The sequence below is a fragment of the Varanus komodoensis genome, unplaced genomic scaffold, assembly GCF_004798865.1.
Source record: "Varanus komodoensis strain SLA01 unplaced genomic scaffold, ASM479886v1 scaffold27, whole genome shotgun sequence".
Taxonomy (NCBI): Eukaryota; Metazoa; Chordata; class Lepidosauria; order Squamata; family Varanidae; genus Varanus; species Varanus komodoensis.
Genome location: NW_025335701.1, coordinates 6,551,858 through 6,563,520, shown reverse-complemented (window position 1 = coordinate 6,563,520; position 11,663 = coordinate 6,551,858). Strand labels below are relative to the sequence as shown.

Here is an 11,663-nt window from a genome sequence, read left to right as displayed (position 1 = left end):
TGGAAGAAGCATCTGATTTGTTACCTTCTTTTCACCTGACAGAGACCTCAGTCTTCCCAGGTTCATAAAAGCTTGAGGGCAAATCAATAGATGAGACATTAAATATATCTCTATTTAATGTGCAAGGTTTTTAAAAAAATGTAAGTAGCATTAACTCTCCTGAAAATTAACATAGCGAGAACAGGTGTGGAGGTTTCCCTTTCACTGGCATCAGTGGGAAGGAGATTATGTACTTCAGATTCAGGGCTGGTGTACACATCTGCCTTTCTTGGGGACACATCTTGGGGCCAGGAGCACTTTTGATGTCCCCACAAGGCACCTCCTTATGGGAGTATTTTTGTTCCTCTGCTGATATGAATAGCGATGAGGCCTGTGGAGTGTGGGGAGGGCATCTGAGGTTGGCAGCTCCCATCAGGAGGTGGACCTATCTTTGTGCCCTCAGAGGAGAAGCTCTCAGCTGTCTCCTGGCCCCTGGGACATCATTCCAAGGAGCACCAGGTTGCAGACTGGGATGTATCTTTCTTCAGTAGTGATGCACCATAGAGTCGCTTTTGTCTTCACAACATTTTATGCAGACCATTTCACAGATGGGGACAGGTTACTGTGGCAGCTCGCAGACTCACTCCCTCTGATTTCAAAAATTTTGGTTAGTGGGCAATGGGAAAATGTGATGCCTGTGATCGAAGAAAGCGATCTTGTACGCAAGCTGAAACAGCATCTAGCTCATGTGAAGCTACCTGATTTACCTGTGGCAAAGGTAAGTGTTGGTCCTCAGGCTTTCCCTTTTCCAAGCTAGCAGAACATGATAAACTTGAAATGCAAGTGCAAAGCTGTCGATTGGGACTTTGGGAATGCCGTCCCAGTGCCTCCTCTTGGAACGGTGCTTGTAGCAAAGCAATGATCAAAACTCAGATCCGCTCTGCAAAGGGAGCAAGGCAAACTGTTCCCATTCGAGTCCTCAGGCCTGCTCGTTTACAAAAAATCAAGGCAAGCCCCACCTGGCCAGGATGCTGTTGAAATGGACCACTGGGGCAGGGGCAGCCGTGGCACCTCTGCTAAGGGAGTCCGCGGCAAGCAGGCAATCTTTGTACCCTCCGGGGGTTTTGGGCAAGGGCCCATTGAAGTGGCACTGGAGCCCTTCCCAAGGAACTGAGACTTGTTGATGCTGTGGCAGAACCTCAGGGTCAGACCCGTCTGCCTGGGTCAGGGCAGAGGCTGGACAATCCCCCTGCCTGTTGGGATCTGGGCAGCGCCAGGGCTCCACCTGCTGGGCAAGCACCAGAATGACCGACTTGGGAGTCCCGGACCTGCCGACTGGAGCCCTGGCTGGGAGCCCTGGGGGGATGTGGATCTAATTTATTGTTGTAAGCCGCCCCGAGGCTTCGGCGAATGGGACGGCATAAAAATGTTTTAATTAATAAATAAAATAAAATAAAATGAGCCATTTCAGAGCAGACTCTTCCCTCCAGAAGGGGTCTCCTCTGGGCTATAGCCTTGCGCCTGCCCTGCCTTGCCTGCCCCACCTTGTTGCTCCTGAGCCACCCTCTGGCTCTCCTGCTCCAAGGCTCTGCTGCCCCCCCTTATCCACCTCTGGCTTGCTTCTGACCGTGCTTTGCCTTACTGCCGGATGGACTCCTTCCTCCCGACCTCAGCCTGCTCTGTGAGCGGGACTTGGACTTGCTCTTGGGCCTTGGGCAGTGCTGGACTCTGTCTTGCCTTGGGTCCTGGTGCTTCTGCCTCGCCACCTGCTACCCTCGCCCTGGACGCCGGCAGCACCATCGATCCGGCCCATCCTTCCTTGTTTCCTTTCCTTCCTTCCTGTCTCTCAGTCCCTGGTTTTGCCCTCCGCCCTGGTTGATGGATGAACTGGATAACCCTCCCCTACCTCCCCTACCGCCCTGTGACTATCCAGTGACACAGCTGGTCTGAACTCTGGCCTACCACAATCCAACCTCCAGATGCGTTTTGTAGTTCCCCTTTGGACTTTGGCCTGCCTTCCGCCCTTGTGTCTGTGCAAGGTTGGGCAGATGTTCCTGGTTCCCCTACGGCTTTCTCTGCCCGCTCAAGGCATTGCGGAGGGACGGGCTCCTGTGACCCTTTCTTTCCCTGGCTCCCTCTGCTTTCCCAGACCATTTCTGGCACTTGCTGAATCGCTCCCTGCCCTTCTGCCCATGTGATTTGCAGGCAGCAAATTCTACACGTGCCTTGTTTGGACCCTTGGTCCAGCATGGGCTGCCGGTCTGAGCTCCTTGCATCATAGTGCAATTGCCCCGAACTCGGAAGACTGCAGCTGCCACTCTGGCCAGCGTTGTCTTCCGGTTCAGATGGAGCTCGTCTCTCCTTTCCATCACGGTTTGAGCTACGGGTCTTCTCTGGCTCCCTTTAGTATTTCTGCTTCTGGCCCCAAAGGGTCTGCGCTGCAGGCTCTGGTCTCAGACACGGCACGCAGCGGGTACATGCCTTGAACTCCCTAATCTCTGCATCTGAGACATTTTGAAAAACTCAGTTAACACCTAGCTGGGCTTCTAGTGGTGCCTGAAATGAACCTCCCTGACCTGCTTTTCACAACAGGAAACGATGCAGCGTTGTCCTCTTCACTTGCCTACCAAAACCTCCGTGCCTGCTTTTGCTCGGGCCAGTTCCATGCTGGCCTTGTTGGCCGCATTCTCTGCCTTCCTCCCCGTGATACACTGCAAAGAAAAATCATACAGCGGCAAAATAAACATCGAGAAAGAGAGAAGTCCACGTGCACTGCGAGCATGACACTTTCCTATGAGACTTTACCAAGTGTCCCTCTCTTAGTGTATCCGCTGCCGGAGATGCCAATTTTTCCCTCTGTTCCCGCTGTCCTGCCCAAAGGAGCACCGAAGAGTAATTGCACTCCCGAGGCAGAGACGAGAAAAGGAGGTTTTTTGCAAGAAAGGCCCTCGCTCTTGGAACGATTTCATAAATTGCACTGAGACTTCTGCAACCTCAGATGTTGTTCTAGATAGAGTATGGGATAGAAAGCCTACGGACGGGGTGAATTTTATGTACCTTTTAATGACTCTTAAAATAAGTGAATCTGTGGGTTGCATCCTGACCACAGCAATATCTTACAGTTTTAAGATACTGTTACATTTTTTCAGTTCTCGCAATTTGCAAGCCCTTTTCTGTTGCACAGATGCCTTAGATAGATATTTATGAAATGCAGACACATATTAAATTTATTATTTCTCAAACACAAAACAAAACTAGGGGTTAATGAAGATTGCCATGGGTCATCATTTGCTTGGGATAACTCTACATTACTCTTTCCAGCAATTAATTTTTATTCAGAAAACAAACCAGGTGCTTTGTTTGACAGGTGCACTGACAAGGAAATATAGTTGATGGGGAGATGGAATAAAACCACATGACTCTGATTTGTTCTTAGCACCTGGTACAGCTTATCGATTGAAAAACAATGTAGATTTTCCAGTCATTCCAAGAACGAAGGTTTTTCTTGTAATAAACCTTCTTTTCTCGTCTCTGCCTCGGGAGTGCAATTACTCTTTGGTGCTCCTTTGGGCGGGACAGCTGGAACAGAGGGAAAAATTGGCATCTCTGGCAGCGGATACACTAAGAGAGGGACACTTGGTAAAGGCTCATGGGAAAGTGTCGTGCTTGCAGTGCACGTGGACTTCTCTCTTTCTCGATGTTTATTTTGCCGCCGTATGATTTTTATTTCTGTATGTAATTATCTGTCCTTATTCATCTTATTGAAGTACATACTTCTGAAGAAGGAGCAGGAGAAAGGGAAAGGAGAGGTTAGGTCTATGTGAGGAAAAAATGAAGAGGAGGATTACATAAACTGTCTTGGATTCCTTGCAGGAAAAAAAAAAAACCACTCACACACATTGTATGGGTAAACTTAACATATTGTAAAAAACAAGCAAGCAAGCAAGCAAGCAAACAGTAACAATAACACCAGTGCAAGAAGTTAAATTTTTGTTCAGGATATGGTTTATTAAATTCATTTGTAGATTAGGAATTCTTGGGAGTGGCCAACGACTACGGCATAGCTCAACTGTCTGTGATAGGGTTCCTTCTTTATTTAATGCATCCTTGCCCCTGCTCTTTAGCCTAGTAATTTTAAAAACCACTGAGAGTTCAATAGGCACTGCCCAGAGGTTTCAGTTCAGCCCTAAGGGGCACGTTTTCCAGGATTGGGCCCTCCGAGGTGCACATGGTCTGGCCAATACAGGGTGGAGAGCCAGCATGGTTGGTCAGTGTAGAAAGAGTTAAATTGCTAATCACAGCCAGAATTGAATTAGTTGAACCGAATTCTTTTATGCTTTATCATTCTTGACCTAGCTCATTTTACGGCCTATAAAAGTGACCTCTGCAAGTGTCAAATGAAGTACTTCTCATTGAATATTCTTCAACATTTTCATATTAAAATTAATTTCAGCTTTGGAATGACAAATGGACCCCCGCCCCCAGCCAAGCATTGCCAAAGTAAAATATTACTATGCCACCTTTGGATTTAAGCAAGAAAATATCATTTATCCCTTTCAAGCATATTTTGGTAGCTTTCCTTTAGAACAATGCAATTTCAGCCTGCAAATAAATAATCTATGCAGTAAAATATTACTATACTTGCATGTTGACATGAAATACATCATAACTGCATAACCTGCCAAATTTCGTCTCTCACGCATATACCACAGACCACAATTGTAGAGTTTTTGCTAGTCTTGTTTGGTTATTTGAAGAATCTGGTTGGGCAGAAAAAAGGAACAATCTTCCTGGTTGGGCATCCAGCCCCCACATCCCTCCCCCAAAGGGAAAAAAACCCTTCATTGCTACTATTCCTATTTTACATCGTAATCCTATGAGTATTTACTGGGAGATCTACCGAGTTCTATGAAATGGACATTCACGTTATCCCAGGATAGTGGTCTTATGCATGCCAATTCTGGGGGAATAAAATCCCCATAATAAAATAAAATAAAATAACGGGCGTGTCCTTCTTGAACTGGGAGCTGCTGGCCAGCACTGTCATGACTTAAACCAGTAGGCCTGCCGGAAGGAAGTTCTTTTTCCACCGTCATTTTAGACCTCATTGGATTTACTGTGGAGGGCTTAATATAACATTTTCTAGGTCTTCCTCCAACCTGCTCCCCACAAGATCAAGGCTCTGGAGGGCCTTTGAAGAACCCCATCCCTTGGTGGACCTAGCTACCATCTTGCTGCCACTGTTGATTGCTGCTGTTGCTCCTCCCACTCGTTCCCATCACTGCCACGGCTTGCTTGCTTGGACAGGCAGCCATGGAGCAGACAGGCAAGTAATCTCCTGACCACCACCACTGTTGTTTGGGCCAGAGAGAGAGGCAGGTGAAGAAGCAGGATGCCCTGAGAAGAGGGAGAGCATCTGCGAGGCTGCTGGCAAGCCCCCCTTGGGGTGTTGGTCCATGCCTACCTTGCTTAATTTTGGCACTGGGGGAAGATGTACAGCAGCACCTTGTGGGGGGCTGGAAAATGCTACCTGGATGCTGCCATGTCCTGGGGTGCCCCATGTTTGGCGTGACACCAGAGCTTTCCTGGTGTTGATTATGGCTTTAGAGAAGCCACAATTCTCCAGTTTCTCTTCAGAGCACTTTCTGAGGACTTTCTGGTTTATTTTTAGAACTGAGAATAGGAGCAACCAAATTCTAGAAGGGGGAATGGGCTCTGCAGTAGCACCACAGCTGCGCCTAGAGGTTGTCTAGCAGACAAATCAGGAAAGGAAGAGGGTTTTTGTGGAGAATTTGCATCTCACTGCAGCAATGAAACTGGCAGTAAAATTTTGAATGTGTCTTCGACCCAAGTGAGACGTTAGTGACAGCGGCAATAGACTTTGACAACATTTGCCATAGCTCTCTTTAAAACCTCAAACTAACCAAATGGAAGTTTCAATCTTTTTATTCAAAGCAGCTTCTCACAATATATAAATACTGCATATTAACACACATGAAAAATACAACTTCTAAGGCACCCAGAAAAATGTGTTCATACACTAGTTTACAAGACCATTGACAAATATATTGTGTACAATCTAGACAGTCAATTTTTGATATAGTAGAAGGTTAAGGTCCCTCAGTACCAAAGTCGTTTCTGAAGTTCTATTTACAACACTGTGGTTAAGAGGTGCCCCGTACCCTCCTCGGCGTTACACTGTGCACTTGCAATGATCACACATATTGGAAACTGATACCATCTTATTCTATGACATCCAGACAACAAAATACTTTATGAACCTAATCTGGGAAAAAGTCTATATTTTGGGCCACAATTCCATGCATGTTTAGGTAGAAAAACAGCCTACAGTTCCCAGCATCTCAGCCAGCCAGAATGACTGGGGGATGTGTACGCCTTTTGGGGGGGTCTAAACCTGCATAAGATTGTCCCCTTAATTGCTTTGTGCAAGGTAGTATTAGAAATCAAATAAGTAGTCACAGATACATTTTGCAATTTTGTCGACTCTTTGCTTTTTCTTTTTGGTCATCTGCTTTGTCTCTCGGGTTTGGTAATAAGCCTTGCCAATAGACACTCTGTCCTTTACTAGTATCCTTAGTTTTAGAACTTTTTTCCTTTTTCTTTTTAAATAGCAGATGGGCCTCCCTGGCTGCTCTGCTCTTTTCTATCTCCCTGAAATGAATGAGAAATGATACGAAAATGCATGTTGCAACGGAATCAACAGCCAATCTTTGCTATACAGATGAAACTAATGCTTGGTAATGAAAATGGAACTCTTTGGTCCGTAGTTTATTTTCTAATGGAAGAGAAAATATATATCACTGAAAGCAAAAGTCCTGTGGACAATGTCAGTGAGTTAGTAAATGACTTTCCATGTAGTATTTAAAGCGATCTAGTATGGCTTAAAGCGTACAGTTAATTGGGTAGGCAGAGATAAATAACATATCCAGGTTACAAAGTACTTAAACGTACTACGCTTAAGATTGTCTACAAGTCCCGTATGTAAACTTCCTTAGTGTCTCCTAAAGAGAGGAGGCGTTACCCCGATTGGGCTTGTCTTACCCACCTGAAGTAGAGCCTGAGAAGACTAAGAGAACTGGGTTGACAACATGCACAGTTTGTGTAGAACAAAGCCAAAACAGACGAGACCGTTGTTCGAAACAAACAACCCGTATTATCCACTTCACAATTCGTGGGGAGGGGGGGAATTAAGGCCTTGCACTCTTCATTTGCCAGCTGCCCGAACGCAGCTTTTTTGGCAGTGGGGAGGGGGTAGATTGCTGAAGGTCTAGGAAGATGCGATGGCAACACCGCCCATTTCTTCCAGTGCACACTGTGTTGTACGCTTGGGTGTTTCCGCCCCCTGAACTTCCTCTCTCCTGGCTCTGCTATCCAGTTCCTGGAGGAGAGGGTTTTGGTGGGGAAAAGCCTATGTGAGGAAAGGGTTTGGCTGGGTTGCCCCAGCACCAATGTATTTGCCCAGCAGCGACCGTGTTCTGAACATGTTCTGCTTCCGTCCCTTCTGTTTGGACCCCCATCTTAATCATCCAGTTAGCAATTTTTGATTCAAACTAGTGGTAAGGCTTATTCACAAATGCAGTAAATTTACAGATTTATATCTTAAATTCACTAATTTTGAGGCTGGAACAAAACAAACAAACAGAGAAAGGGGGAAAAACCTCCTGCCCAAATATAGTTATAAAAGAGTGTAAATGGAAAACAATTGGCACTAGAGATTAAAAGAATAGTTAACCATAGTTGAAAAAGATTGCCTAAAACGCTTACCCTAATCTACCATGGAAATATAAAAGTTTATATTTTTGAAAATATATACTGTATTAAAGTCTGAAAGCTTATTCTTTGAAACAGAAGAGACCCAACCAAACCACAGTTTATGTACAGAAAAAATATACATGCAAGACAAACACACAAAAATGAATTGCTTACTTTTCCATATCTACAAATGCAAAAACTGTAGATCTTTAAAGATTTGTACAAAAACCTTTACATGAAATAATACAATATACTTAACAACCATTTTTCATTTATTTGTATTAAATACTGTGAATATTAATAAAGTATTCCATCTAGTATATATAGTACACCTATAAACCCAGTGACTATAGAAAACTAAAAGTGGATGAAGAAGCTTTTTAAAAATCATCACTGGTCATTTTAAAAAAAGACTCCACTGAAATCAGATTAATCATTATGATATGAGTCTTTTAAAAAAAGTTTAAAATCTTTAGAGTTCATTTATTAAATATGAATAAATTGTATTCAGTGTGTTTTGATTTTTCACTAGCCAAGAAAATGCAAAAACAACGATACTTTGAAAATGCTGTTGAAGGAACTATTAATGTTGACAGTCAGGTGAGTGACGACAATTCTTCATTCTTAAGACCACAATTTCATACTCCAAAAATTATATCTAAAATGTCTTCCCACTGGTGCATTAACAGATCTGACACACCATTTGGGGTTATACCACTGACTTAATAAAAAAGGATGTTTTGCCACATATTTTGATTCATATTGCCCATTTGCTTAGTCATATACAGCAAATACTTTCCTACAAATTTATGTCCAAGAGTATGACTTCAGTTCCACACATTGATTCATAAGATGTTAGCTGGACCACAGTAGCAAATACTATTTTAGTTTTTGAGATAATTCACCATCCTTGGCTGAGAATAGCAAACCATTCAGTCATTCCATTTTGACTGAAGAACTCAGGATCCGTTCTCAATGCACGTGGAATCATTTCCAATGCATATTCTAGAGGCCTTGAATATTGCTTTTCAAAAATATTTTAGACAGATCTGGGCTAGAAGCTAGGCTGTGCATTGACCTCAGAAGGTGAGGCTCTGCCAAAGATAGAGCAAAACAAAACAGACAAAGTAAAACTGTAGAATCCAATTGTGTCATTTGGAAGCAATGGAATTCAAGTGGAAAGCGATTTCGGCTTAATATTCAAAGGACAACAAAATGCAAAGAGGAAGAAAAGAACACGAGCATGAATGAGAAGTCGACGTGGGCGGAGTCTGACTATGTTCTTGATACTGATTGGGTGGCAGCTCTTCAAGGATGCAGGCAGGAACTCTTCCAGCCCTACCTGGAGATGGGACCTGCAAGCGAAGCAGAGACCCCGCCACTGAGCCAGGGCCCCATTTATGCCTTTCCAGAGAATTCAGTGACTTTTTAAAAGACAGCGTTAATCCCTGTCCCCAGTACCCATTTGTAAGGAACACGTTCCTTTTGCAGTTTTAACAGAAACCTGCTTATCAAACCTGCGAACAAGGCCTCAGATGAAGCACACCTTGTTTTGGCTCACCAGCTTCCTTGTTTAATTTTAAGAACATATTCCTTTTAATTCTCTGTGGAGAAATAATAAGAAAAAATCAATTCCTTGCTTCCAAGAAATATTGGTTAGGGATGACCTTCTACGAGCAAATGGCCACAGACTGTTCTGAGGAAAATCAATGTTTTTGTGCCGCTCCAGGGTGGAAGGGTCAGTCACTGAGGGCTGGAAAGAGAAGTAAAATATGAAAACCTCTGACCACCTACTCCACGGTCTACTACCTTCCTGCTGGATTCTTGCTCACTGAAAAATACAAGCTCACTGAAAAATAATAAACCTCCACTGAGGAAAGGCTCGGCTAAAATGAGAAGCTCATGAGGGTTAAGATCCATGCTCCACAGCACATGGAATGCTAAACCTTCACGGGTACCACAATTTAGGCAGTGTTCACCCTGTTGTTAATGCCCAGCCATTAAGAAAAATATCAAATATATTCGCTTAAAACTCAGCATACCTACCCTCACTGGACGACCTGTGCCCCACATTTTCCTTAAGGGATATTAAACAATGCCATCTAGGAACTGCACATTTCGGTACAATCTCCTGTATGAAGAAACAGGGATAAGGTGGCTGTTTTGTAATGCCCCACGACTTTCCAATGCAATGTCTTTTTTTCTTGTCCACACAGCTCAGTCTGTTTAAAGGAAGTCAAAGACTGGTACAGTTGTGCAAATATATCTCATCCTGGGTAATAATCAAATAAAATAACGATAACAACAACAACATAATAATAATTTAAGGAGACCAACTGTTAAATTGTCTAGGTATACATGTGTATGTGTGTGCATATATACATATATACACACATATATACATTTATATGTATAGCATGTGAGTATACACATGCACACACACACACCCCACACGCACCACATACAGACATGCACAAATAAATTAAATAAATTAACCAACAGCCAACAACAATTCTAAATAAGGACTTATTGTTGCAAAATTATTTTTAATACATTATACATATAAATATAATTCCACCTCCAGAATTAGTTCCACGGTTTACGTTTCAACAAACAAAAGTATTGAAATATCTGTCAAGCAGGCCTAAGCAGGGGGCCTTTTTGGCCTGAAGTTTAAATTGCACTGCTTGGGCCACTGCAGAGGCAAGTTGCTTATGATAATTCGGGGAAAAAGGGTAAGTCAAAGATATCTGCGGTGCGCCTTGAGGGCGACACTAGTGCTTTCCACCATGTGGAATGTATGCCTCTCTCCAGCCACACGTGCCCAGTTGCTGCTTTCTCAGCACAGCTGCAGCAAGGTGCAACCTTCAGCATTTGCGTGCACCTGCCTCTCCCGTTGTCCAACAGGTACTCGTCTTGCTAGGAACATCTGCTGAAACATCTGTATTTAACTCACAAGGAAACTGACACAACCATAGATATGTAAGATACACTGCCACATATTCCTCTGAGGGATTTATTGGATCTCGGTTTTACTTTTACTCGATTTTTCAAACCCTGGTGACATCTGAAAATCGCGTGGAACATTTTTCCCACTTGCTGCCAAGTCGCAGAATGATGTCAGACTTCATAAATTTTGTCTTGCAGATAGCTGAATAATGAATCCAGTCCTTTGGAAGAACTCCAGAGCTGTTTCAACATCTGACATTCTTTCTCATTTACATCTTCAAGGCCAGATTTCAGGAAACTCCGAACTAGGCATTTAGATTCTTCCAGCACCTAAGAAAAGAATTTACAACTCTGTTTCACTATTTGAACCTGGTGATAGCTCTGTGGCTGATCTGCTCCCGAAAGCAGCAGACTCCGCGGAGCTGGCTGACTGCAGCTCAGAGCCTTGTCCAAGAGACCTGTAGCTTAATTTCCAAAGCTGTGCTCTATGGCAAAGCGATCTGTTCATTTCTGGTATCTGCTTGGCCGAGAGGAAGTGGGGAAAGGTCATGACAATTGTGCCATCTTCTCCCACTGGAAACGGGAGGAAACATCTAGAGGAAATGGGGACCATAGTCCTGTTCAGCTAAAATGCTAAGTAGTGCCACTCACCACACAAACAGGAATGGGGCTGCGCCAGGCAGCCTGACTCCGATGTCCTGTCGTAGCACAGCCGCACCCACAGGCTGCCACACATGCAGTGTGGATGCCTGCAGTGGGGAGCTCTTTGCAAGAGCTTGTACACATGTTGGTGGTTGTATGTGAATAGGACTGCACGTGATTGTGAGCCCCAGCCTTCTGGGGGTCTACATCCCACGGAAATCCACTCAGCACATCCCCTCTTCTGGCCTGCATAAGTTTAACCACTTGGCGTTAACACCTGAATAGGCCTTCTCTTGACTGATCCATTTATCCGCTCATAC

At 44.1% G+C, this 11,663-nt stretch overlaps 1 protein-coding gene across 1 annotated transcript in view; it reads right to left on the bottom strand.

Annotated features, from left to right (window-relative positions):
- Positions 1 to 5,909: 5,909 nt before the first annotated feature.
- Positions 5,910 to 11,663, bottom strand: part of CDYL2 (chromodomain Y like 2) — a 74,255-nt gene continuing 68,501 nt past the window's right edge. Inside the window, exon 7 of the mRNA XM_044434111.1 lies at positions 5,910 to 11,031. Coding sequence (XP_044290046.1) covers positions 10,873 to 11,031 — 159 coding nt within the window. The 3' untranslated portion in view covers positions 5,910 to 10,872. The remainder of the gene's footprint in view (positions 11,032 to 11,663) is intronic.